This window comes from Telmatherina bonti, assembly GCF_933228915.1.
Source record: "Telmatherina bonti genome assembly, chromosome: 8".
In the NCBI taxonomy this organism is placed as follows: domain Eukaryota; kingdom Metazoa; phylum Chordata; class Actinopteri; order Atheriniformes; family Telmatherinidae; genus Telmatherina; species Telmatherina bonti.
Window position 1 is genome coordinate 11,609,826 of NC_136626.1, and position 27,506 is coordinate 11,637,331.

Sequence of the window (27,506 nt, forward strand, 5' to 3'; positions counted from 1 at the left end):
TGAAGAAGGCTCTGCAGTATATTGCCAAAATGAATAGATTTGGGTTGAGAACTGCAATGCTGTTGTATTGCGCAGTAATATGTGTTTCTGGCATGAAAAGAGAATACTTTTTCAAGATAGAAGAAGTATTATGGAACTATGCACCAAGTGGGAAAAATGTTATTTTGAACCTTACACTGCAGGAGGATGCGTAAGTACACACATCAAATTGTCTTTTAACTATAATTTAATCATTTGATGCAGACATCAGACATCTTTTTTGTGGAGCTAAACTTGAGTTACATATAAAGACATACTCGCAGGTTCAGTTAAAAAGGCATAACTTTGCAAATAGTTAGCTTTGTAGCATAATGGCCTGAATCATGCTTTAAGGTATAATAGGTAATGATGCGCAGTCGATCAGCAAAATTAGGAGAGCATGGATAGACAGATATCACAATCAAAACATGACTTTGGGAGTTATGCTATGAGGTTAACAAAAGGTACTTTTTGTTATATTAAAAGATACTGCAGCAGCTACATCCCACATAAATGGAGACTACAGACAGTAGTCAGTAATATATATATATATATATATATATATATATATGTGTGTGTGACTTCATATATATATATATACATATATATATATATGTATATATATATATATATATATATATATATATATATATATATATATATATATATATATATATATATATATATATGTGTGTGTGTGTGTGTGTGTGTGTGAAGCGAATGCAGTAGTATGTTCTGTGAAAGTAACTTCTTTTCTTTTGTATTTAAATGTTTTTTTTTTTTACCAAGACTGATGTGAAAGTAACTACACTTTGTTATTAAGAGTTAAGAGTAGTTCTATTCAACTCCTACATAATATTTGAGTTTTCTATACAAACAGTTTATCTTTAGCTTATAGGAAAGTTTGCTTAATAGTAGTACTTGTTTAATAAAAGTGCTTCGAAATATCAAAATCCTGTAGAGGTTTTCTCAAAATTCATGAACCAAGTTAGAAGACATTAAAGTATTGCTAAGATATGGAATTATTTCCTGTTCAAACCCAATAAAGTTATGAGCATTTACTTGTAAAAATTCAGAGTTTATGTAGGACTTGATATAAACATTTACTAAGCCAACTTGAGTGAATGTTTGAAAACAATGGCACTCAAAGGCAACAACAAGATTTATGTGGTGAAAGCGATACCATTTCACATTTAACATTTAACAATATTACAGCTATTACAGATTTCTTCCGGTTTTCCGAAAGATGAATCATCATCATAGATTAGGGATGTTTAAACAGTCTGTTTGTTTTTCAGGCTGTAATATTCACCCTTGAAAAAGCTTTTCACAGCATTAACAAGAGCTTTTTCTTTGATTTAAAGGAAAAAAATAAAAAATAAACAATTCAACTATATTCAACACGAAACAATTGTTTCTCGCTGACATCTTCAAATTTGACTTATTCAGGCCTGAATGGAATTACACAATGGACCTTGTGTAAAATAAACTTGATTTGATTGTGTGAAAAATAATGTAACTTATTTATATGCATTTTTGCAGAGAAGCTGCAGTATTTTTACAAAGAGGCCCCCAGCGTATTGGCTCCGTCTACAAGAAGGCAGTTTATAAGCAATACAGCGATGCCACCTACAGGACAGAGATAATGAAGCCAGAGTGGCTCGGTTACCTGGGACCGCTGTTGATGGCTGAGGAGGGAGATACCGTAATCGTCCACCTCAGAAACTCAGCATCCAGACCATATAGCATCCATCCACATGGACTGAATTACAGCAAAGGCAACGAGGGTGAGAAACCAACAAACAAATTAAATATTGGTGATAGTTTAGTAATTTGATAAATGCTGGAATATTTGTGTTTCCTACAGGAGCTCTGTATCCAGATGGGACAGATCAAGCGCTGAAAAAGGATGACTCAGTGGCTCCTGGTGCTACATTGACCTATGAGTGGACCCTCCCTCAATCCCACAGCCCAGCATCTGAGGACAGTAACTGTATGACCAGGTTCTATCACTCTCATGTGCGCCCACCAAAAGACATCAACTCGGGGCTAATAGGTCCTCTTCTCATTTGCAAGAGAGGTGAATTTAAAAACACTGATTTGCTGGTGAGTTTAACTGCTGTATCATGAATACATTTATCATGCCTCAACTTCTCTCCTTTGCTTAATAGGAACTCTGGACGTGCATGGTGACAGGTCAGCAGACTACACATATGCAATGCTGTTCATGGTGTCAGATGAGAACTTCAGCTGGTATCTGGATGAAAACATCAGGACATACATCACAAATCCTGCCAAAGATCTGAAGGATGATGAAGATTTCATTGAAAGTAACAAGATGCATGGTAAGGAAGAAGCCACAGACACACACAGACAAATGTGCATTCTTACAAATAATATACAATTTAACCCTGTGTGTGTATTGCAGGAATAAATGGTTTTCTGTATGGAAATTTACCTGGATTGAGTATGTGCCAAGGCAACAAGATCCACTGGCACATGATTGGGTTAGGCAATGAGGTAAGAATAATTATTAGAATTATAGTGAACCCAACACTCATGTTAACTTTGATTATGTGTCGTGTTTTAGTACAATATTGGAATAATATTTAGTCAACAGGCACTTCAGCATAAAAACACATATGGCATACGATATTTTATAAATACATATAACAAACATTTTTAGGGGGAATTATTATCTGTTTTGTCTGAGAAAATCTGAGAATGGGGTTTGACCTTATGCTTTATGTTGGAAACTAAATTTTACCACCAAGCACCTGGAAATGTTGGTCTTTCAGTTCAAGTAATATGTATTTAAACCATTGAGACTTCTAAATTTTAAATAAATTGCTTGTATTTTAGATATAAGTGGACTTTATTAGCATAATTGTAATGTTGCTCATCCAGGTGGACATGCATTCAGTTCATTTCCATGGCCAGATCCTGACCATTCTCCACCATCATACCGACACAGTCAGTCTTTTCCCAGCCTCCAGCACTACAGCTGAAATGGTGGCAGACAACCCTGGACACTGGTTACTCACATGCACTGTCAATGACCATCTGATGGGTGAGACCATTTCTGATCTTAACATGAGGACGATGACTCCATCAGCTCCATCTTCATGATCAAACTCAATCAAGCATCAAAAATATTTTGATGGCTTTTGCTAATATTTTTGCATGTTTTCATCAATGATTGCTTCCAGCTGGAATGCAGGCTTTATTTGAGATCAAAAAGTGCTTCCCAAATGTCCATAAGCCTCGACCTTATGGTGAGCTCAGACAGTTCTTCATTGCTGCTGAAGAAGAGGTTTGGGACTATGCTCCTACTGTTCCTACTGAGAGGTTGGTTGAACATATATAATTTCACACAGAAATTGTGCCTCTTTTGTTGAAAAAAAAATCTTCCCCAACTCTAACTGAACTTTTGTATGCGTGTAGTGAGGCAGGCACGTTTGTAACCAGAGGTCCAAACCGCATCGGAAGCCGCTATAAGAAGGTTCGCTATGTGGAATACACTGACAACACTTTTACAACAAAGATGCTACGCAGCCCAGAGGAACAACACCTTGGAATTCTGGGTAATCAAGGACTGGAGTTTAATGCACATTGTTCATGGTCCTTTTAATTGGCCCAATCCCAAATCCTCCCATTTGACCAGCTCCTCTATTTTGCAGTTACTCCAAATAAGAATCATCAAGCCAAGTCAAGCAAACTTTATTTATAAAAAGCACTTTCTGACAGTAACTGCTGAACAAAGTGCTGGACATAAAATAACTAAAATATTAAAACATTAAACAATACATTTAATCGACCAGGGGTGGACAACTCTGGTCGTCAAGGACCGCAGTCCTGCAAATCTTCCGAGTTTGGACTGATATGACTTAGTTTCCCTGCTGCGACCCATCTGACTCAAATCAATTAGCAGACTACTGCAGAGTTTAATGTCAAACTCTGCACCAGCCTGGTAATTAAGTCTGATGTGTGTCAGGTGTGTAGAAGATGGTCACTACCTGAGTCAAAGCTGATGTTTATTGAACAGTTGATTTTGTTTATTTTCTTAAAAATGAGTCAATTGCTCTGATTTTGAAAACTGTTAAAAAAAAAAAAAAAAAAAAAAAAAAAAAAACCCTCATCATAACACCATCTGTAGGGTCTTTCAATTGGATTCCTGACAATCTTTGTGCTTTTTGCCACTTTATTTGTGCCTTTCATTGTCTCCAGGTCCTGTGTTGCGAGCTGAAGAAAAAGATACAATCAAGGTGGTGTTTAAGAACAAAGCCAGCCGACCTTACACGATACAGCCACATGGAGTACAGTACAGTATAGAACAGGATGGGACACTCTACTACAATGAGCTGGAAGGTTAAATAAAGCAAAAAACTGTCATCAAAGTACTGTGTGATTAACATCCCTTGACCACTACCTCTGTCCTTTGTCTGAACTCCCCACTCTTCTCTTTGTTAGAATCATACACAGAAAAGAAACTACGGGAGCTCAAAAAACAGCCAAGTAAGTCATCTGCATTTCAGAACCAGTTATTGTTCTTTTCAAATGCGTTTGTCATTACTATCATTAACTCTATTTTTTTCTGTAAATGTATGAATTCAGGAGTTGTGACTCCTCCTCCTGCAGCTCTGGTCAGACCTGGGACAGTGTACACGTATGAGTGGTTGGTACCTGTAGGTGCTGGGCCTGTAGAAGGGGAAGCTGACTGTCTGACCTATTTGTACTACTCTGCTGTGAATGCTGTTAAAGACACCAGTTCGGGACTGGTTGGGCCCCTTCTCATCTGTCGACCTGGATCTCTGAAGAAAGAAGTACAGGTGAAGAACTGAAAGATAAACAGACCTATTAAGGCTTAAGATTTTCCATATACTGTTTGTTCAGTTTTGGTTTCCTCCAAATATCTAAAGATGCCCACAGTAGGTTCATTTGTGACTTCTTATCTGCTCTAAGGTGTGACCATGAATAAGTGAGCACGAATGGCTGTGAATGGTTATCTTTGCAAATATAGTCATACATTACATCATTTTAAACACAGGTGACATTTTTACCCATTTGTTCTGCCTTTAATCTCATACAGAAAAACTATAATAAGGAGTTTCACCTCATGGCCACAGTGTTTGATGAAAACCTCAGCTGGTATCTAGATGAGAACATCAGGACTTTCACCACTTCTTCTAAAACTTTCAACAAAGAGGATGAAGAGTTTATGAAGAGCAACAAAATGCATGGTATGTAGAATCTGACTTTAATCATTATCATCAGTATAAATTAAAATCACCCCGAAAGGACAGTCAAAATGACTAGGAATAGCTTATAATCACTTTGGTGACAATATGCTCAATATTTGCAATAATATATGCATAAAATGCTTTAAATGGTAATACAAATATCCCTTTTTATGAATGGTAAACTGTTCCAGTTGTGAATACACACTTCATTTCACTTTGTAAATCCCTCATAAAACATTAAAATCAGTTTTAGCATGTACTTGAACTCAATGAGGTCAGAGACTTTAAAATAAGTACGATATGATCAAGCTTTTTGTTTGCATAAATATCCTGGCAGCAGGATTTTGAATAATTTGCAAGCACATGAATGAGATCAACTATGCAATAAGATATAACAATAATTTTCTAAAGGAGAAAAAAAAATTGTAAAGCTTTCAGTAGCAGATACAGACTGATTATAGACATTTCATGGGCAAGAGAATTCTAATGTTACAATACTATTAATAATCACTATGTGATATGATGTGTCAACAGTGGCGTTGAGGTTTTTTAAAGTGTCTTTGTGATGGAGAATAAATACAACAAAGTATTTTTTTAAATTATTTATCACTCCCTCACAAACTGTGCTTGTTCTCTCTGTTGCTTTCTTTTAGCCATCAATGGATTTGTGTATGGGAACCTTCCTGGCCTGACCATGTGTAAGGGGGATAAAGTCACATGGCATCTGTCAGGACTGGGTTCAGAGACGGACATTATTAGTCTTTATTTCCAGGGCAACCGCATCCTCTACCGTCAAAACAGACGAGACACCATCAATGTTTTCCCTCACATCTCTCACACTGTCACTATGGAGCCAGACAGCATGGGTAAGTTTCCTATGTACCTCTGTGATACACAGGAGAGAATTCAGTTATATTTGTAAACCTTGCCTGTGTATAACCAATTACATAAAATGCATATTGATGTATTTGGGAAATAAAAATAGCAAAATACAGAAAGCTAATTCAAAGTAATGTAAAGGAGATAGGCAGACAGACCAAAACACTAAAAAGTTAAACAAACTATCTTGTTTTTTTCAAGTAAAACTAAAATGGACCGATCAGGTTCTCAACCCATAATTTAAGCAATCAAGCACATTGAAGGTCAACTTAAGCAAAATCAGCAATCATTTGAATGAGATCTTTGCAAATAATATTGTAAATAAATGCTCAGATGTCCTATTTCTTTGTGTTTTAGGTGAGTTTGAAGTTGTGTCTGCTACAGTGGACCATTATCGTAATGGCATGCGAGCCAATTACACGGTGCAGAAATGTGGCCTGTTTCAGCGTCAGGGTGAGGTGATGCTCCATTCAAAGACCTACTACATTGCTGCTGTGGAAATGGACTGGGACTATTCTCCGAACCGCACCTGGGAAACAGAATTTTTCCGTGGAGCAGAAGAGAAGTAATGTTTTACATAAAACCCGAGATACAGTAAAAATCCACTGGTACCGTTTTTCATTAAATTTCAATTGTAAAAATATAACATATCTGACTATAGTTACAATCCTCCAGATTTTTATATTCAACATATAACAAAAAGATTTTTCTTCACTTCAGCTGAAACTTAATTATGTAAAGTTTAATAAATCTCATTCTTCAGTATCGCAGCACAATTATCACAATGTAGTTCTGGTTAAAATTATAAAGGCAATATACTACCATGACATAGATGATCAGAAAACTGTCCTGCATTTTGTCTTGATGAAGTAGCCCAACATTTTAATGTTTTTTATAAAAATGATGAGCTGCTACTAAATAACATTCTTTCCTGTGGCAGTCATGCTCTTACTTTCGTGGACCAGAGTGGTGGCTTTATCGGCTCTCGTTATAAGAAGGTTGTCTACAGACAGTTCACCAATGACAAGTTTACTAAACAGGTGGAAAGAGCAGCAGATATGGAACACCTCGGCATTATGGGTAAGGGGCGAGTTTAAACATTTTAAAATGGTTCGATGTTGGTTTTATAGTTTTCAGAATAAAAAATATGATTTGAAACAATGTGTGTGCAGAGATTTCTGTGAATAACAGGCCTTTCTTTGATGTGTAAGAATCATCTGAGTCGGGTTCCGGAGACATTTTACTTTGTGAAAAGGGCTTAGTTAACTTTCGGTGCTCTGCACCACCCAAACCATACAATCTGTAGCTCCTTCTCCAACACGGGAACTTTTCATTTATTTAGGGCTTTTTAAAACCCTGGTGCATTTCCACTGACATGACCTGAACAAAATCTTTTCCTCAACCCAAACTATCTCTTAAAGAAAAGTATGTGATAGAGAGGTAGAACGTTTCAGATCCCTTGGTTGCGTGCTGAACAACTCTTATTGGTGGAAGATGTGCAGTGTTCTGCACTGCCACGTATAAGTGTCGTATGCGTCCTCACACATATTTAGTTTCCTTCGGTAAACTCAGCTCCATGTTTTGATCATTTAAAACCTTTTTTGTGGTATAATTAGGTATTTTTTGCCTCTCTGGTCATTTTAAATAAAGCTTTGTCCTTTCATTGTTGTTTGTGCAGGTTTTCATTTTCTTGTTTGGAGTTATTGTGTATCTCTCAAATTCTGTGATAACAACTGAAAATTGTTCATTAAATTGTTTTTATGATGCAACTAGGAATAAAAGCTTTTCCTTTCCTTTCAGGTCCAATGATTCATGCTAATGTGGGGGACAAAGTTAAAATTGTTTTTAAAAATTTGGCATCAAGACCATATTCTGTTCATGCCCATGGAGTCAAGACCGAGTCTCCTGTTGTCTATCAAACTAAACCAGGTAGAGTATCACTTAAAATTAAAGAAAAAAAAACTTTTTGTTATGGAAAAAGACTAAATGAATCAGTGATTTGGTCCTATTAATAATTAGTTCTTACTTTTTTCTTGCTTAAAAGCTTGTTGGTATTTATTTTAACCTCTGAAATGCTTCTGACCCTTCAGGAAGTACAAAAACAAAGCATCAAGTGTTTCCATGCAGTTATACTTTATTATGTGCAACTTCTTCAATGCATATATGAAATCAAAACCTTTAACAAAATCTTTTATATTTGCAGGTGAAACTCACACATATACCTGGTATGTCAACAAGAATACAGGACCAACAGCAGAGCAAGAGGAGTGCTCTGTGTCTGCATACTACTCCACTGTAGATGTTATAAAGGTACAATCATATACATTAGAATCAAATACAGAGAAATAGAAATATTTAACACTAACATATTTTTCCCTCCCTACCAGGACCTTTATAGCGGGTTGATTGGTCCTTTGGTGATTTGCCGCCGTAGTTGGGCCAGGTGAATATTTCTACAAGGTTTTCTGCAGAGTTTGATTTCATGATTTATAACAAGCCTGTGCTGCTTTCAGGACTCTTGGACTAAAGAAGGAAGTGGAAGAGTTTGCACTGCTTTTCATGGTTTTTGATGAGAATGAAAGCTGGTAAGTAGCAGGATAATTGTGAAACAATCTGTTTAGGCATAGAAAATATAAATCCCATTTTTATTTTATTTCATACAACCATGAAACAGTAATAATGGTAAAGGTAAAATATAAATTATTCGTAATTGTCAAAACAAAAAGGAAATACAAGGACATTTGGAAATCTTTGAGAGCCTGATTTCATTTTAACATTACAGCATCATACTCTGAACAATCTTGTATTTGACTACACTAAATATTCATAATAAGTAAGAATAAACTGCAATGTTGCCTTAATTTTCATACAGAAGTTTTTCAAACACTAAAGAAACATGTATGTTGTTGTAATTCAGGTATTTGGAGGAAAATATCAGGAGACATATCAGGACTCCACGTCCAAACCTGAAGGATGATGAAGTCTTCATAGAGAGCAACAAGATGCATGGTGGGATAAACACATTCACAAAACTCACTGTAATTTAAAGTGACAGTAACATTTGTATAACCAGACAGTGTTGATTGAAAGTTTTAGTCATAATCTGATGAAATAAATAACTTATAATTTTTTTATATTTCTAAGTACACTTTAATTTTGTGCCGGATCTATTTAGTTCTATTATATTGATAGCCTTATGGCATAATTGAGTCATATTTTGGCCAAATGGTGACATCTGCTTAACTATTCTCTCTTTACACAATAATGCTATGAAATTTATATCTAGAAATGCTTTGGGTTAGCAATTAAAAGGATTTAATGAAAAAATAATTATGTTGAACCCAAAGTTTTGTTCTTTTATTTATTTATTTTGTTTTAAAGTTGTCTGAGTAACTTTATCATTAAGTTCAGGAAATTTGCAAGTTACATCATACAATGATTTGGTTTGTTGCATAACACTTTATCGTGTCCTGTGTTTGGACAAAATGTTTCCTTTAGTTTCTTACTAAATACACATTAAAACAATTACAAACTTTTCTGGACTATTTTCTAATGTGATTAACTCGAAAACAAAGAATTATCCTTAAAAAACCCAAAACAGAAACTTTTACATCAAGTTTGAATATAATACATAATTCTTACTTAAATTGTCCCAAATTACTTGCAAAAGGTTTTCTGATGATGTACTTTTCTGCTTGTTTGTGTGCAGCCATTAACGGTTATGTGTATGGTAACCTGAACGGCTTGAACATGGAAGTAGGTGATAAGGTTTACTGGTACCTGATGGGAATGGGCAATGAGGTGGACATACATACTGTTCACTGGCATGGCCATAGTGTTGAGTATAAGGTATACTAAACAAGCAAACAAATACAGCAGAAGATCACTTTTACAATAATGGTAATAATAATAATAATCTAATTTTATAAATGATTTTCTGTAATCCATAGCTGGGTGGAGGCCGCCACAGTGTTGACTCATATGAGCTGTTTCCAGCCACCTTCCAGGTAAAACCTACAAAATCTTCTCACTTAGATTTATTTTATGTTATTCTGTCTTATTTATTTTTTTTAATTTATTTAAATCCTTAACGGATATTAAGGATATACAATATTCAATACTTCCACATAACTTTTTTGGGATAGTTTTATTGAACAAAGACGGCAAATCAAAGCCAAATAAATTCTTTTGTCATACTGGTACTTTAATTTTAATGCAGTTCTTATTGCGGTCAATAGGATTTATATTTAAAATGACAAGAATTCATAGTTTCACAAAAATGTTTTTATTAAATTTATAATGACAAACCAAAAAAGGGGGAAACTAAACAAACAAAAAACTCATATAGAATTTTTATCTAACCTAGAAATGATGTGTTGTCGTTGTCTCTTCCTGTCCAGACAGTAAAAATGCGTCCTCAGTATCCTGGTACTTGGCTGCTCCACTGTCATGTCACTGACCACATTAAAGCCGGAATGGAAACGATGTATACTGTCACTGAAAAAGGTAAAAATAAACAAATAAATGAAAAAATAACGTTGGCGGGGTAGGGGGCAGCTTGATAATAGTGATCATCAGGATGTTGTAGAGTTGAAAAGCCTCTTTTTTATGTTCTTTTTTTCTTCAACAGTTCAGAGAAGGGGACGCTGAATCCTTGAGGGAAAAGAATACAGAGACCAGCTAAATGTTCATTTCTGTGCCTAAATATCAAAATATTCTAGTTTATAAAATCATTTTAACATGATTTATGCTGGCAGCAACATGGAATCAATCATTAATCATTATATATTAAAGTTTATCAGACATTCCCATTATTTTTTCAAATGACAACATATAATCCAGAATAAAATTTTGTTTAAACTTTGCATTTTGAGTGTGGACCATGTTTTACAGTAAACTAACTACATATAAACACAAGCTGCCTTATATATGATTGAGCTGATGGGAAGGAATATCCAGAATTTCTCCACCTTTAGTAAATATAGTTACTTGGTAGTTACCAATCTGGGCCACTAGATGGCGGAAAGCTGTTATGATGTTGAGTTTGCAGCTTTATAACTGGCTTATTGCAACCTTTTTAGCATTTCTCAATATACTTGACATTGAACATCAGCTTCTTTAACTACTTTGCACTGTGTACAAAGTAGTTGTATTTGTCATGTAACGACTTTTACCTGACAGGTTGAAAACTTAAACCTCATTAGTCCCTCTTTTCCAGCAATCTGTAACACTTTAGTCCAACTAGTTTGAACAAAAGCTAAGGTCATGTCTCCCAATAGAAGCATTAGTCAGCTTAGAGTCAACTAGTTTGGTCCAAAACACTATCTTGTATACTTTACTTGAGTTGTGTAATAGGTGACATGTTAACTAGTCAGAAATAGTTCTGTTAAATGGAACGCAGAGTCCAGACCAGGGCCTGCTATGACTGTGGGGCATAGCTGAGTTGTAATGACAGGTCCACATGAGGGGTGTCCACCTCAGACTTCCTACAGGGTACCCCCAACCAGTACATGTAGGTAGTATGAAAGGTGTCATCACAACCAACAGTGTGGTTCTTAACATGTGGACATTATTTCAGTTTTCTGGACAGCTCTGTTAGAGATTAGTCTGTTGTCTGTACGGCTGAGTCAATGTTTATGGACACTGTGGAACTTCCACCCCTGACTGCACAACACCAGCAAGAACCTGGTACAAGATGTGTCACCTCAGGAGGCTGCAGAGAAAAACATCCACACTGTTTGATTTATTCATGAGATATTTTAGCTTTATATTTTTTTTTCCAGATTGTTTACACAGTAAAGTGATACTTAAAGTGTAAGGAGAGAAAAAGCTGAGTATACAGGTTAGATGAGAAAATGCTAAATAGTTTTTGCACTTTTCAGTTGAGTCATGAGCATGAAAACTAGGAGGTCTTCAGTAACCTCAAAGATTATGTGGTGATGCTGAAACCAAGCATCCAACCAACAGAATCCCACCCTGTGCATCTGACAGCGTTTTATCTTTTTATCTTTATCTTTATCTAAGCCCCCAACTTCCTCAGCTGTGGTTAGAAGTGTTACTGTGTGTGTGATGCACATTTGGCAGACAATGTAGATGTGAAGATTTGAATTACAAACGTTATTATAGCATGAATTGATTCGTGTAGTGTGGACAACTGGCTTCTTGTTTACCAAAAGGCATCAAAAACAGCATTCAAGTGAATTTAATCATTCTGTCATGCTGTACTTTGGTTACATGATTATGTTGGGATTCAGAAGGGATGACTCTTATTGGAACAAGGTTCAATTTCTGAATGTCACAAGTACTCCACCATCCTGAGTGTAAACATTCACCACACCTCTGTCTCTTGATCTGCATCCCTACAGCAGAAAATCTAGATTTGGTGGAATAAACATTAAAATAAAGGAAAATGACAACCAGTAGGTCATCTTGTGTTTGTAGCAAAACAAACTAAACTGTATGAGTGTAATCTGGTTCTGTGCCGAATGTTGCATAAGAACCTGATATGACTGGTGCCAAAGAGCATTTCTAACTGTTTCTAAAAATAAATAATGCAACCAAAAATGCAATTTGTTAAATACTGGCAGCTTGCAGTAATATCTTCATGTTAGAAACACTAAAAAAAAAAATGCAATGACAAGTTAATTTGTTTTCATTTGTTCTACAATAAATTAACAAAGTAGTCTACATTTGCTTTTATTTCATCTTTCGTTTATTATATCCATAGCATACTGCTGCCACCCATAACTTTGCTTTTTCTTTTGAGGTTTGAAGACTTCGGTTCCTGTAAAATTAGCTCACAATGAGTCAAAACTCCCCTCACTGCTTTGGGCTCGGTTTCAAAATGCTCAGTTTATCATCATTTTCTGTCTGTTTAACCATCTAGAGTACTGTAATTGGTTATTCTTTATATTCTCAAATAGATGATTATTGGTAACTTCATTACATCCAAAAAGGCAAATTGTTCTTTCTATCTTTAAAAAAAAGGCTTTTAAAGCCTTGTTAAATCCCATTTAACATGCATTTGTACTGTATAAGATAGATGATTATACTTTGTTTCTGTTGTTTGTTAATGAACAATGACAGTTAACTTGCACAAATACTGAAAATGTTTTTTTTGTTTTTTTTTTTTTAAAGGAAAATGTTTTACATGCAGGTTCTCTCTAAGAATTTAAGTATTTGCTCTTCCTTAGTTTGCCTGCATCATGTGAGTGACAACCTATGTTAGCTGAGTTCCTGACAGCCTACGCCACACGTCCATGAGCTTCTTTGAAGTCATCTGTTACAGGAGGTGCTTGTGATACTAGATAATTTGGTGTTTTTGCAAGTTCCTGCCGACAGTTTCCTTTCGTCTGACTGAAACGTTACTATTTCTTAAGACAACTAAGATTTCAACTTGGCTGCTCATTTAATCCATAAGAATAAAGACTTGAGGGTCATCGTGTCAGGCCTGCAACCAGAATATTTCTTTAATCATGGCTGGAAACGTCAGAAAACCTCTTGAGTTTATTTTGGTCTTCACAGTTCACATGGTTTTAAATGGTAAGTTGTTTTCTTTTGAGCTCATTATTTAAATTTTCACACATGGGTTTTTGGGGGGGATTCACCTGCTTGATGGCTGTGGTAATTTTTTTTTTTTTTTTTTACAAATTTTTTTGTTTGATTAACTTTACTTTCTGTATCAGATATGTATCTAGGTTTAAAAACATCTTTACTTGCCAGAGTCAGTGATTTACTGGAAATAAACAGCATTGAGGAGAGGAAAACGATATTGGTTTTCTGTTGTGCTGTTTCTCTCACTTTGCTTGTGGTATCTGCAATAGTATTACTTGTGCAGAAGTGCATTAAAATGGGGTTGAGTGCTAAATACTGATGGAAACCATCTTTTAGATAATGTGATATACATAAGTAGATCATGGGCATCTTTAATCTTGAAGAAATTTTTTAAAATAATGCTGTTAAAGTACACAGAAACATATATCATATAGGTATATCATTTATCTTGAACACCAGTGCTTTTCACTCTAAAATCTAGTAAAGAGAATTTACCCTCACCAGAACACTTCAATGACTTTTTGACTATCATAGGCTACAACTGTACTTCCAGAAAGCTGTACCTTTGTGTGACATGTAATAAGAACAGAATGAGAGAGTTTGCATATCATTTAAAACCTGTTTAAATGAAATTATGTTTCCATTATGCAACTGAGAAATTTTAGTGACCTTTTTTCAAAGAAGTTGGTAAAGGGCAGCACGTGTTGCTTTGTGTTGTTTCACTCCTTTTTCCAGCTAAATAATACACTGTACTTGTTTCAACTAGGATTAGATAGATAGATGGATGGATAATTAGATAGATATACTTGCTCTGCCTTGTGTCTCCTACCTTCCCTCTTGTTTTAGATAGATATTCTATTGAATGTAGTATTTTAACATAGGGAATATATTGGGGTTGGGGGGAAAAGCCTGTAGCACTACATCTCAACAGCTGTGTCCAACTGGACTTGCAGCAGTTCACAAGCACCTTCCTGTGATGTCCTCTACTGTTTGATTTTGGGCCTGTTTTGTTCTCACACATATATAAGTCTTTTTGAATAAAAGTGACAGCTAAATTACTGTAGAATAGAATAGAATATATAGATAAAGTGTGCTTTTGTATTGTTTTAAGGACTGAGTTTAATGCTGGAACTGCCACATTGTTGTTACAGAAAATGGACATTTTATTTTATACAGATAACTGCAAGGAAAACAGCAAAATGTAACTTTAGCTCTAACATGTAATAATGCTTGTAAACTAAGTCAGCAATATGTTTTACTGTAGTTTATTGCAATTCATCTTTGAAATGGTCTTTGTAGCTAACTCGAGAGGATAAAGAATATAATTTGGAGATGTTTTTTTTTTTCCCATCATACTACTAAAACTATTTAGGAGTATATTTTGATTTAGATGTTGTCATTGTGATGTTATAGTTTAAAAGATTCAGATTATGTTAAAATATTTGTAAATACATAATATTGTTAACCAACACTGAAGGAATAGATTATCTTAATTCTCAAGTCAGATTTTAAATTGATTATTTCATTATTGGACTCTTTTCATTAAAATATACAATGATAAAAATCGGTTTTTTTTTTGGTTTTTTTTTTTTTTTTTTTTACTGTGTATGGATCTTTTTTCTTTCTTTTTTTTTTTTTTTTTTAAAGCAAAAGACTCTTCAATTCAATTCAATTCAACTTCATTTGTATAGCGCCACTTCACAACAATGTTGTCACAGGGCACTTTACATACACAAATCAACATACCCATCATTTCGAGCCAATTCATACATATCCTATAATAGACACCAACTGATTGCATTGAGTCATGACTTCGATCCAATACCCCATCCTGAGCTGCATGCGGCGACAGTGGGAAGTAAAAAACTCCCCTTTAACAGGAAGAAAACCTCCGCCAGAACCCAGCTCAGGGAGGGCAGCCATCTCTTCCTTTGTAAATGAATACTGCCAGCGGTTAAAGAGTTTTACTTTTACACTGAACACTTTCATCGCATCCCCTCCATTAATGGTGACTCCTCTTCTGTTTTGTTACAGGCCCTGGCCAAGCAGAGCCAGCAGAGGAAGCAAAGGTTATCAATGGCGTCATTGACAAAAACATCACGCTCCAGTTTGATTTAAATGCCAAAATCACAAACAACAGTCGCTTTGCAGTTTACATAAAAGGAGAAAAAAAGATCTCAGAACATCCAAATTTCCAGAACTGCTTTGAAATTTTACATAACAATTCTGTGCTTTACCACATCACAAATCTAACTCAAAATAACAGTGATGTTTACTGGCTCACTTTGTTTCCGGATCAATCAAATATTGGCATAACACACAGTAATAAAGTGAAACTGATTGTTCACAAGTATGACAGCAGCACTACAGGTAAGATTTATAATTATTAACACCGTATAGTTCAGAGCTACACAATGACTGTCTGCAGAGATCTGCAGATGACTTTAAAGTTAGCACATTTTCATTTATGGTGTTTAATTTATTCCACTTAGCATGTTTATTTGTTTCACATCATCGTAAGGAATGAATGAACTTCCATAAAGAAGTGAAAAAGAGAAGTGAGACACATACTTGTCATTTGTTGTCATGAAGTAAAAATTAGATAAGTTCACAAACAGAAAAATGTACAAATGCAACCAGACACAGTTTCCACTTGACTTTACAGTCACACTACTTCTAATATGCAGATAAAAAAGAAATCTATTTCATGCACTGATGAGTAAATATTTTTGTTCCCACAGTTCCTCCAAAAACAACTAGCCATATATCTTCAGACAGTGGAAGTTCCAGTGTTTTCTCCCCTGACGCCGTCACTTTCCTTGTGGTTACATCGGTTGTGCTTGTAACTGCAATACTTTCATTCTTGATCTGTTTTCTTGTCAAAACAAAAGGTAAGGAAAATGTGATCTATAAATTATCACCATCTCCCTAATGTTTTTATATTCAGCATACTATGTATTGATAGTGGAACAATGGCTTTGTTCTGGGGTGTTCTGTTCCAGTTTCAGGGATGTGGAAAAAGTTTGCAATTGTTAGGGTAAGTTCTGAAAAATGCAAACCAGATTGCAGTTTTGTATCCTTTTGTTGCATTTGATGATTCACATTTTTTAAAATGAAAGCCTCCCTCACAGCATGCAAATCTAACCTTGCCTGCAATTACTGTGACATGAGTAGGAGAAAGATGTAATTGTTCTCTTGCACTTCTGAAGCAAACCCCTCTGACCTACTTTAGTGGGAGCTAAGCCATAGACATGAAATATTTTGATAGTCCCAATCACCTCAGAAACCACATTTTTGAATACATGTGCAGATTTTTGCTGACTATGCAGTACTGTGTCTTATCAAACATGGCTGTGGTGCAACTGGTGTCCATATTGTCTAAGATAGTCAAAACCAGAAACATGCTCCTAGTTATTTACTGGCACGCTTCAATTTTGCATGATGCATCAAGTGGATGGAAAATGCTAGATAATTATTTAATTAATTTGTTGTTGTATTAATTTACATGCTTCAACATAAATTTCTATCATTATTTGTTTTGAGAAAAATAAATACACATACACAAAAATAAGCTTAAATTGATAAACTTGTGTTATCTAATATAAAAAAAATTAGCCATAAATCAAAATACACTCAATTGACACTTTATTCATACATTTATACAAACATTTTGATTCAGTTTATTAAATGTACTTATACTCAATATATTTATATGATTTAAGCAGAAAGTGATAAAAAAACAAAAACAAACCCATCTTAAAAAATTGCATGGACATGCGTGGAAAAATGTTTTCTCTGATGCCTTTAATTTAGCACAAAAAATTAGTTTTGTTTCTCTTTGTGACAATGCATCTTAACAATCAATGTTATATGTTGGAAAATTTCCCCTTAAACAATCTGATGTAGACTTATGTGGGCATCATATTTACAGTTGTCTGCACTAAAAAATTTTCTGTTTAACTCCAACTTGTAATAAGCTAACATGGATGCTTACAATGTCATCTGAAACTTTCTCATTTAAAATTATATTTTAGTGTTGTCAGTTAAATTAATATGCGACCAGCTGCTTAAAGAGTTTTGTACATTTAAAAAATACAACACTGGTAGATCTTTGGTAACACATTGTCTTAAAATTTTTAGTATTTCTTACATAGATTTACTTAGAGGGAGTCCCTAATAAATAATGCTCATCAGGTTTTGCTGAACGGGTGAGTTAGATGTTATTTCTCTGATCTTTTTACTTGTTAGACCGCTGATCTTTAACTGACATATTTATGGATGTGCCTTGCATGATGAAAGGATCGTAATGGTAGGAAAGCACTAGAATAGTAAAGTTATAGTAAAGAAATACAAAAACCTAAAGGGGCATGCATTCTGTAATTAAATTATTGTCCTAATTTAATATATCACCTGTTGTGTTTCTTATACAGACCAAGAAATAGATCCACACAAAAATTCCAATCCTACGATGCAGGTTTGTACATAATTACATCTTTAAAGACAATTTGTGTGGAAATAAATACAAAACAACCTGTGCAGATTAATCAAACTCTGTATCAACAGGAAACTATTTCCTCTGTGGAGTTTTCCATGAATGTTCCTGGACCCTCATTGGTCTATAGTGTCCTGGACTTCCCCAAGAGACCTCCAGCAGTTGTGGAATTTAATCCCAGTGACACCGAGTACGCCTCTGTCAGCTACATCCCAGAAAAGAGAACAGTATAACAGCTGATAGTAAATCTGTTGATCTTTGTTGGTTTTTTGTCTTGGTCTGATATATGTATACATAGACCCCAGGATTTCTTGAGTAGTCTGGCATTTTACAAATGCTTTACTTTTGAAGATGTTATGGAAGGTACTGTTTAGATTTATTTATTTTTTCCTTTGGTCTTCTTATTCTTGTTTTGAGGGACAGTTTTTAGCTTTATTGTTTGGTTGGTTTTTTGTTCCTCTACAAACTCAAATGGAAATCGGTCTCCTGTGATGGTTCTTATTTACTAGAATTCACAGCCATTATGAACAATGCTCTTAAAGTCAGGAATTCAGAAAGAAGAAACAACTTTCAGACATGTCAGCACTGACAAGAAGAATCATGGAGAGCAGAAATAAGCAGCTTTGGATAAATTAGAATTTCTGCAAATCCACACTATGATATCCAACATAAGGAAAGTATTTTGAGGCTTGGTGCCATTAAAAGTCAGATACCTTCTAATATGTGTTAATAACATGAAAAATTATACAGTTTGAGGCTGTTCTCATGTTTTGTGCCACACACAGAATGGGAAGTTAAGTATAAGTATAAGCTATACACAGTGGAAAGGAATTTCTCAATAAGATTTAAAGACAATAGCTATAGCAAAATACTTGTTTAGTTCCTGTAAAATTCCCTAAAGTATATTTTTATATATTTTTATAAATAAAATAGTGATTCATGCATTCAGAAATCATTATTTTCCTTAAGCTCTCGAATAAAGTAGAAAACAAAAAACTGCTTTCTATTTCCTCACTCCAACGTCATGAAGGAACTACCTGAAATTAAAGTATTTTTTTTATATCATCAGTCTCTATTTTTCTATTTTTTATTTTTCTTTCTTTTTCTTTCTGCGAAACTTTTCTTAGTTCACATTTTGTAATAAAACAATGAAAGACTGATATGAAATGAAACAGTTTTGGGGACACCCCTTTAATCATGTGTTTGATAGAATAGTTGTTTAAGTCAACAGTACTGTACATTCACAGCTTATACATGCTTGATTTTTCCATTGTTGATTTGCATCTACAGCAGTTTTACACATGCAGCTACTATCTGACACTATCTCACTTCCAACTGCTTTGCAAAAAATAGAAAGTTCTCCGTTTGCTTATGTTTATGGTTTGATTTGTCAGACAAGTACTGACTGAGTTCTCACTTCTATGTGTTTAATGTTGGGAAAAAAGTGCAATGCAAACATTCACACAACTTATACTGGAAACAAACAGGTTGCCATACATCCTGAATGTTGTTCATTTCTCAGGAAGAAAAATACCAACTTCGCAAGTATATTATGACTGTGTTTTTTTTCTTTAGAGTTCACTATATGCAACAAAACACTTGAGTTAAGATTAATTTCCACATAAGAATGTGTAATTGTAAAATAATGAGCAGATTTTTTCTAAATCTAACCGGACATCCTAAATCATGTGTTGTGATTAATGTGGGATCTGTAAAAGTCACTTCAACAACAAAGAAAACATTCAGTTTCATGGCAGAAGTGTTGTTGAAGCTGTTAGATGAAAAATACAATGCATTTCCACATTATGTCATGTTAAAAGTATTTCAATTCGGCATGCTTCATTTGTAAAATTCTATCTGAAATAAAGCCACTGTTTCCTTTATTGTCTTTTATCATTTACCTGATATTCTGCCTTTTATTGTTTCATGTAGGCGTTGCTCAAACAGAAATCTTGTTCAGGAACTGCTCAGACTTCAGGAGTTTTATATTTAGCATATTCTAATTAATACTGATGTGATGTCATGGAATTTTTGATGAATACTTTTATACAACACTTATTCAGTTTCAGTGCAACCGTGGGATTTGCCTAATTCACCTACAGCACTGCTTGTTTTCTGTACACAGGTATTACCTTGTCACTGAGGCTGAAAAAGATAAACCAGAAAGGCCCTCCTACATTTCAATTTCCCTCTGTTACACATAAAGTATATTTTATTTAGTTTTAGACCTACAAGACAAGAAGTTTGGAAAATATGTTTAATAAACACTTATGAAGACAGCGCTGTAAATGAAATTACATTTTTTAAAATAAGTGAAATGGGATTTTTTTTTTTTTTTTTTTTTTTTTTTTTTTTATTAAACCCATCCTGGACCAGTAAACTTGAGTAGAAATGTTATTTTCTTTATAAAACAAAACAGTGCTTAGATGGTGTTAATGGTAGATAATAAGGAGGTTTTCTTCCTGTTTAAAAGGGAGTTTTTTTCTTCCCACTGCTGCCTCGTGCATGCTCAGGATAGGGGATTGGATCGTCATGATTCGATGGAATCAGTTGGTTTCTATTATAGGATATGTATGAATGGGCTTGAAATGATGTGTATGAAAAGTACCCTGTGAAAATATTGTTGGGAAGTGGTGCATACAAATATTGCTGAATTGAATAATTAGAAAATTTGAATCATCAAATAATCTGTCATGTAGTTATGAAGTGTGCATTGCTACCAAACACACACATTTAGTCTTGTCTGTCCAAACAAGACTTCTGGAAATCTTGTGGTTTGTTCAGATGCAAGTTTAGAAACTTAATGTGTGCACCAACTGATTGCATTGAGTCATGACTTCGATCCAATACCCCATCCTGAGCTGCATGCGGCGACAGTGGGAAGTAAAAAACTCCCCTTTAACAGGAAGAAAACCTCCGCCAGAACCCAGCTCAGGGAGGGCAGCCATCTCTTCCTTTGTAAATGAATACTGCCAGCGGTTAAAGAGTTTTACTTTTACACTGAACACTTTCATCGCATCCCCTCCATTAATGGTGACTCCTCTTCTGTTTTGTTACAGGCCCTGGCCAAGCAGAGCCAGCAGAGGAAGCAAAGGTTATCAATGGCGTCATTGACAAAAACATCACGCTCCAGTTTGATTTAAATGCCAAAATCACAAACAACAGTCGCTTTGCAGTTTACATAAAAGGAGAAAAAAAGATCTCAGAACATCCAAATTTCCAGAACTGCTTTGAAATTTTACATAACAATTCTGTGCTTTACCACATCACAAATCTAACTCAAAATAACAGTGATGTTTACTGGCTCACTTTGTTTCCAGATCAATCAAATATTGGCATAACACACAGTAATAAAGTGAAACTGATTGTTCACAAGTATGACAGCAGCACTACAGGTAAGAGAGCTACACAATGACTGTCTGCAGAGATCTGCGTGCTGTCTTTTTTTTTTTGTTGTTGTTTTTTGGTGAGTTGAAGCTTTTTCCTGGTAATTGTTTTAAAGAAGCCAACACAAACCAACTGCAGTGATCAGGAATTTGTAATGACTATAAAGTATGAGATGTAATTTCACAGTAGGTTGATAGGAAAGAGGATCAGAGACTGGCAGACAACAAACGACAAGCAGAAATATAACCTGAGCCAAGTATGTCAAGGAACTGTAGCCTCTATGCACATGAAAACCATTCAACCAGTTGAACTAAACACCGCCCTGCTCTTGGTTTTTTACAATTTCTCCGATTATAGAGTTGCCCTGATACTGATACTAGTATACTGGTACCAGTTTTGGATATTCGTCTATAGAATATAAAATGTTTTTGTTGTCATACTCTTATTCATGAACGTGTTCCAATAATAGTTCCAGTAATACACCCCAATAACAACGTGACAAAAACTAGGACTGTCAAAATGAGCATGCCAGTGCAAAGAGATTAATTAATCCTTTTTCTTATTGAGTGTCTAGAAACAAAGCTACAGTTCGAGGGTACTGGGTACTCGAGAGGAACCAGTTGAGGTGGCTCGGGCATCTGGTCATGATGCCTCCTGGACGCCTCCCTGGTGAGGTGTTCCAGGCACGTCCCTCTGGGAGGAGACCCCGGGAAGACCCAGGACACGCTGGAGGGATTATTTCTCTCGGCTGGCCTGGGAACACCTCGGGATCCCCCCCGCAGAGTTGGCAAATGTGGCTGGGGAGAGGGAAGTCTGGGCTTCCCTGCTTAGGCTGCTGCCCCCGCGACCCGACCCCGGATAAGCAGCAGAAGATGAAGATGAAGATGAAGATGAAGATGAAGGTTTTAATGAATGAAGATGGATAGTCAACAGTGGAAATGTAGGTGTTGAAATAAAATCCACATGAAAAAGTAAAAGGATGTGAATACTCCCTGGATTGAGTGTTGAACATTGCATCATTTTGCAAAGTGATGGTCAAAATATTACTTGATATAAGAAGCAAAACTTGCCTTTGAGTAACAAAGGAATTTTTGGCTTTTTTTTAAGCAACCTCAAGATAACAGTACGAAGCAAAAATACTTGTGTCAGCTCAGCATTATGGAAACAAACGCTGCAGATCTGCTGCCTCCCACTTCTTTGAGCAAGACTTTGTTTTTGCCTGTGAGTATGTTTGATGCTGCACTTTGTACAATATCACATGCAAATTATGTGCCTGCACCTTGTGCACCATAACACCTACCTTTGTTGTATCAGGCATTCTTGTAGACAAACATAATTTCACTTTTCCATACATGAACTGCTGCATCTTCTTGCCAAACAATAATGAAATTATGAATAAATAACACAGTCATGACAGGCAGGAAGTTCCTTATTACTATAATTAAATTATGTATATTGTGAAATTTTATTATTCCGATGGCTTTCCTGTTTAAGTCCTCCGGATGACTCTTTATAATACAGTTTATTGCTTTAGGAAGGAGGCTGAAATTTGTGTTACAGACAGTTGTAGTCCACCGCAACAAGCACATGACCACAATGTGGTAAGGCTGTCTTAGTGCTCTGAATTTATTTGCACTCTACAAAAGTACCAAATATTCATTGTTGTAATCATTCATTTTGTACATGTCCATATTGTCAACGTTTTCAGGATATCCAAAATAAAACTATTTCAAGACTGAAAATAATTCCCTTGTACCATGATTATAAAGTGTGAAATTTCAATAACTCATTTTAGATATCATACAGAATATTTTGTGTAACAAATATGGTTCACATGATGTATTATTCATTCATTCATTCATTCATTCATTCATTCATTCATTACCCCAACCACTTAGTCCAATGAAGGGTCACGGGGAAGCTGGAGGCTATCCAGCAGTCTTTGGGCAAAAGGCAGGTACACCCTGGATAGCTCGCCATTCCATTGCAGGGCACATGATAAACTTTATTATTTATTTATCACATATGCATTTTATGGTATTTGATGGCAATCTATGGACAACTTTAACACATAGCCTAAGATTTCCTCTTCTCTTCTTCTATATTGTGGCCTATAAGTTTTGTTAACCCAGTTTTTTTTATTCCAAAGAATGCACATTTTGTTAAAGTTAGCATTTTTCACATTTTTCCTTGAATGCAGGCTGTTTTGAAATGCTGCTAGTATCAGATAAGATCTCTTTCTTCCATCAGAACTCCTTAAATTCCTCTTGGCTTCAGAATTAGATAAAAAAAAGAAACATTCATGAAGCTGGTGGAAAAATTCTTCAGAGATTTCATTTCATAACAAGACCAATCAACTGTTGATTGATCAGCTGCATGTTAATGTATGCATGTATGTATATATGTTTTTCATTATGAGTGTTTAGTGAAATGTAATGGTTTTATGATATTGAGTGTGTGGAAAAATGTAAATTTATTGTGTGTAAGTGCAGCTGTTGTAATTTTTAAATATCTTTTAAATCTTACGACTTTGCACAGGGTGTGCAGGTGGAAACCATTCATTCATTCATTCATTATCCTAACCGCTTATTCCAATGAAGGGTAGCAGGGAAGCTATTCCAGCAGTCTTTGGGCAAAAGTCAGGGTACACCCTGGACTGCTTGCCAGTCCATTACAGGGCCAGATGGAAACTATCCATCCATCCATTTTCTGAACCGCTTATTCCAATTCAGGGTCGCGGGGAAGCTGGAGCCTATCCCAGCTGGCTTTGGGCGACAGGCAGGGTACACCCTGGACAGCTCGCCAGTCCATCGCAGGGCCACACAGAGAGACAAACAACCACTCACGCTCACACTCATTCCTAGGGGCAATTCAGAGTGACCAATTAACCTAACATGCATGTCTTTGGATGGTGGGAGGAAGCCGGAGTACCTGGAGAGAACCCACGCATACACGGGGAGAACATGGAAACTCCACACAGAAAGGCCACTGACCAAACCAGCCAAGGATCGAACCAGTGACCTTCTTGCTGTGAGGCCACAGTGCTAACCACTGTGCCACCGTGCAGCCCCAGATGGAAACTAGCCAAAGCTAAATTCCCTGACAAATAAACTAACAAACTAAACCAATGACGAGAATCGTCCATGGACATGATGAAAGTACACAGGTAATCCAGTGTGCAGACAACACCTTTCACACATTGTTACTTGCAGCTGAATTGTTAAAAAAAAAAGGTGAAACTATGCTGTTATGTTTTCTCTTCACAATTTCTGAACATCTAATTGTCACAGAGGGAATCAAGACTCATAAATCCATTAAATCCATAATTGTTTTCTATTGTTTTTAATAAACTTGTTTTCAGCGCTAACTTTGGTTTTTAACAAGCAGGACTGGCACTACTTTTCTGCTGTGAGGCTCCATGTGTCATTTTTCCATACTGTAGATTTAACACGCAATAATTTATGGAACATTTTGTCTTTCTATCAAATTAAAACACCTAAAAATAGTTATTCATCCTAAAATAGCTAAGTTACATTTAATCACTTTTCTTCCCCACTTTCATACTTGGTTTGTGATAATATGTCTAAATACAGTGACTTTTCAACATGTGATTTGCTGATTAAAAAATTGCTTTAGACAGCAGCTAAGAACAAAGATAAGATTAATGGAGAGTATAGCACAGAACTGAAACATCCAATACTGCTGAAGATTGATTATGGTAAATGGACTTGTACCTTTATAGTTCTTTTCCAGTCATACCCACCACTCAAAGAGCTTTACACTACATGTCACATTGACCCATTTGCACACACACTCATACCCTGATAGATACACTGGGGGGCAACGCAGGGTTCAGTGTCTTGCCCAAGAACACTTATTAGGCTTGTAGTCAGATGAAGTTTGATCGATCTTCCAACTAAAAAACAACCGCTCTTCCTTCTGAGCTAAAACCATCGATTAAATTAGCTGAAAGTTTGAAGATAACTGCGTAAAATGAATAAAGTAAATTTTACAATATACATTGTATCTAGCTCTCATTAAAGTGGCTCTTTTATGCACATTTTAGTCTAAGTTATTTTAATATGCAAGTCCAGAGGGCACAAAATAATCAAGCATTTTTCACAAACTCCTTCATTCATTTTGTATTGATCCTCTCAGATCAGCCTCTGCCAGAAACAAGCAAACAGAGAAAGCTCCACCCCACGTCCTGCCTGCTGGCCACGTCTGATTGGTTAACTGCTAGTAGTAGTTATATTGAGCAGTGAAGGTGGGCTTGTCTTTCTTCTCGTGACCATGCACAACCCAGTGCCATTTAGTAAGATTGGAGCACTCTGGCACAACTCTGAGAAGATGACCAATCACGGAGTCCCTTCCCCAGGACGTCACTAAAATTTCAAAGTGGAAAAAACTCTTTAAAACCAATCGTTCATGTTGCCATGGAAACTGGAGAGGGTGCTGGAAAACTCAAACATGCATTTAGGTGGAAAAAACGGCGCTACTCGTATGTCTGAATAGTATTCAACACTATAACACTATAAATACCTCGGCATATGATAGTTGTCACTATACTGACATATCAAATGTAGGTAAATCACTGGGTATTCAAGAATAACTAAACTTATGAGCAGGAATGTTAATTTTCAGTTGCACTGAGATGACGTGAACAGAAGATGCAAGGTTGTTTACAAGCCTCTTCTAATTACAGCATATTGTTACGCCGCCCCCCCCTCAAAAAAAGAAAAAAAATGCTGTTTTTAAATCCGTTCTCAGCTAATAAGTCTAAGACGCATTACTGCTTGAAACAAAGCACACTTTGGGCTGAAACCAGTAAAGTATAAACACCTCTGGTTTGTGTGAAGTTGCACACATCTATATCAGTGTTTCTGACCTCTAGGTGTGAAATTGACACAAATACTGTTTTCAGCAACAAACAGTCTTCGTCAAAAAATGGAAAGTTTCAGAATTCAGCATGGAAAATGCATATATCTGTTCTAAGCTTGTTTCCTCACAATGCTCTAAATCTTTTACACACCTTCATTTCAGTATTTCCTTTTAAAACTAAGTGATTTTATATCTGTAGTGACAACCTCGATGGCCTCTGAAGCTCATGTTACTCTTTGGGAAGGAGAACTTCTTTACACTTTACCTGTCTTTGACCTGGAGCTGCTGAACTGTTTGACATTTTTGAGTTAACTTTCTTCAGTTCTGGGATGTTGGGTAATTTTCTTGCATACATAGAGTAAATTGTATGAGAAATAGCATTTAACTCCACAACTCTAAGGTTGAGGGTTTTTCATCCATGCTTCATGACCACCAACGACACTGAGCTCATTGAAAGCTCCTTGTCTGTAAAAGATGTGTTTTATCTGCACTAAACGGGGCTATTCACTTGTGATCAAAGTTACGATCATTCAGTCTTGGTGTATCTGTTAAGACAGCATTATTCTAAGAAACCTTTGCAAACCACTGTTTTGCTCTAATATTGTTTTTGTGGTTTTGTGCAGAATTTTGTAGAAGGTATGTGAAGATCTTTTGATGACTGTGCAACTCTTGGGGACTTGTTTTTTTTTTTAAATTCAATACTGTCTTTATTAAAATCAGCTCAGGGAGTGCAGTCTGGATATAACGAAGAACTCCTCGAGACAGATAAGATTTGTTACAAGTTTATTCTGCAACAAGAAAATGCTGATCTCAGCAAGCTGATGGAGACACAGCTTAAAGGGGTCATCCGAGAGACAGGCAAGGGTTCAAAACCAGGATGTCAAGCCGAGGAGTCCGGGAGACGAGGCAGGGATCAGAACCAGGAAGTCAAGCCAAAAGTGATCTTCAGGGTTGGAAGGGACAGAGGGAAAAGCTGCAAGCAGTTACGAGGTCCGACAATGAATGAGTGGAGAAATGGTGTTTATATGGCTGGAGAATTGAATGGACGATAGGTG

The 27,506-nt window shown here is 35.8% G+C and overlaps 1 protein-coding gene across 1 annotated transcript; it reads left to right on the forward strand.

Annotated features, from left to right (window-relative positions):
• Positions 1-29: 29 nt before the first annotated feature.
• Positions 30-27,503, forward strand: cp (ceruloplasmin; the record flags this gene model as incomplete). Its single annotated transcript, XM_079245195.1, has 27 exons — positions 30-190; positions 1,561-1,805; positions 1,886-2,098; positions 2,190-2,363; positions 2,447-2,538; positions 2,926-3,088; positions 3,228-3,366; positions 3,463-3,602; positions 4,246-4,386; positions 4,489-4,533; positions 4,633-4,847; positions 5,108-5,258; positions 5,912-6,124; positions 6,495-6,702; positions 7,078-7,217; positions 7,938-8,066; positions 8,341-8,447; positions 8,525-8,580; positions 8,651-8,722; positions 9,055-9,146; positions 9,847-9,986; positions 10,088-10,144; positions 10,538-10,643; positions 15,726-15,841; positions 18,255-18,410; positions 27,075-27,087; positions 27,172-27,503. The coding sequence occupies 27 exons, from the start codon at positions 30-32 to the stop codon at positions 27,501-27,503; spliced, it is 3,816 nt and encodes a 1,271-aa protein (XP_079101321.1).
• Positions 27,504-27,506: the final 3 nt, after the last annotated feature.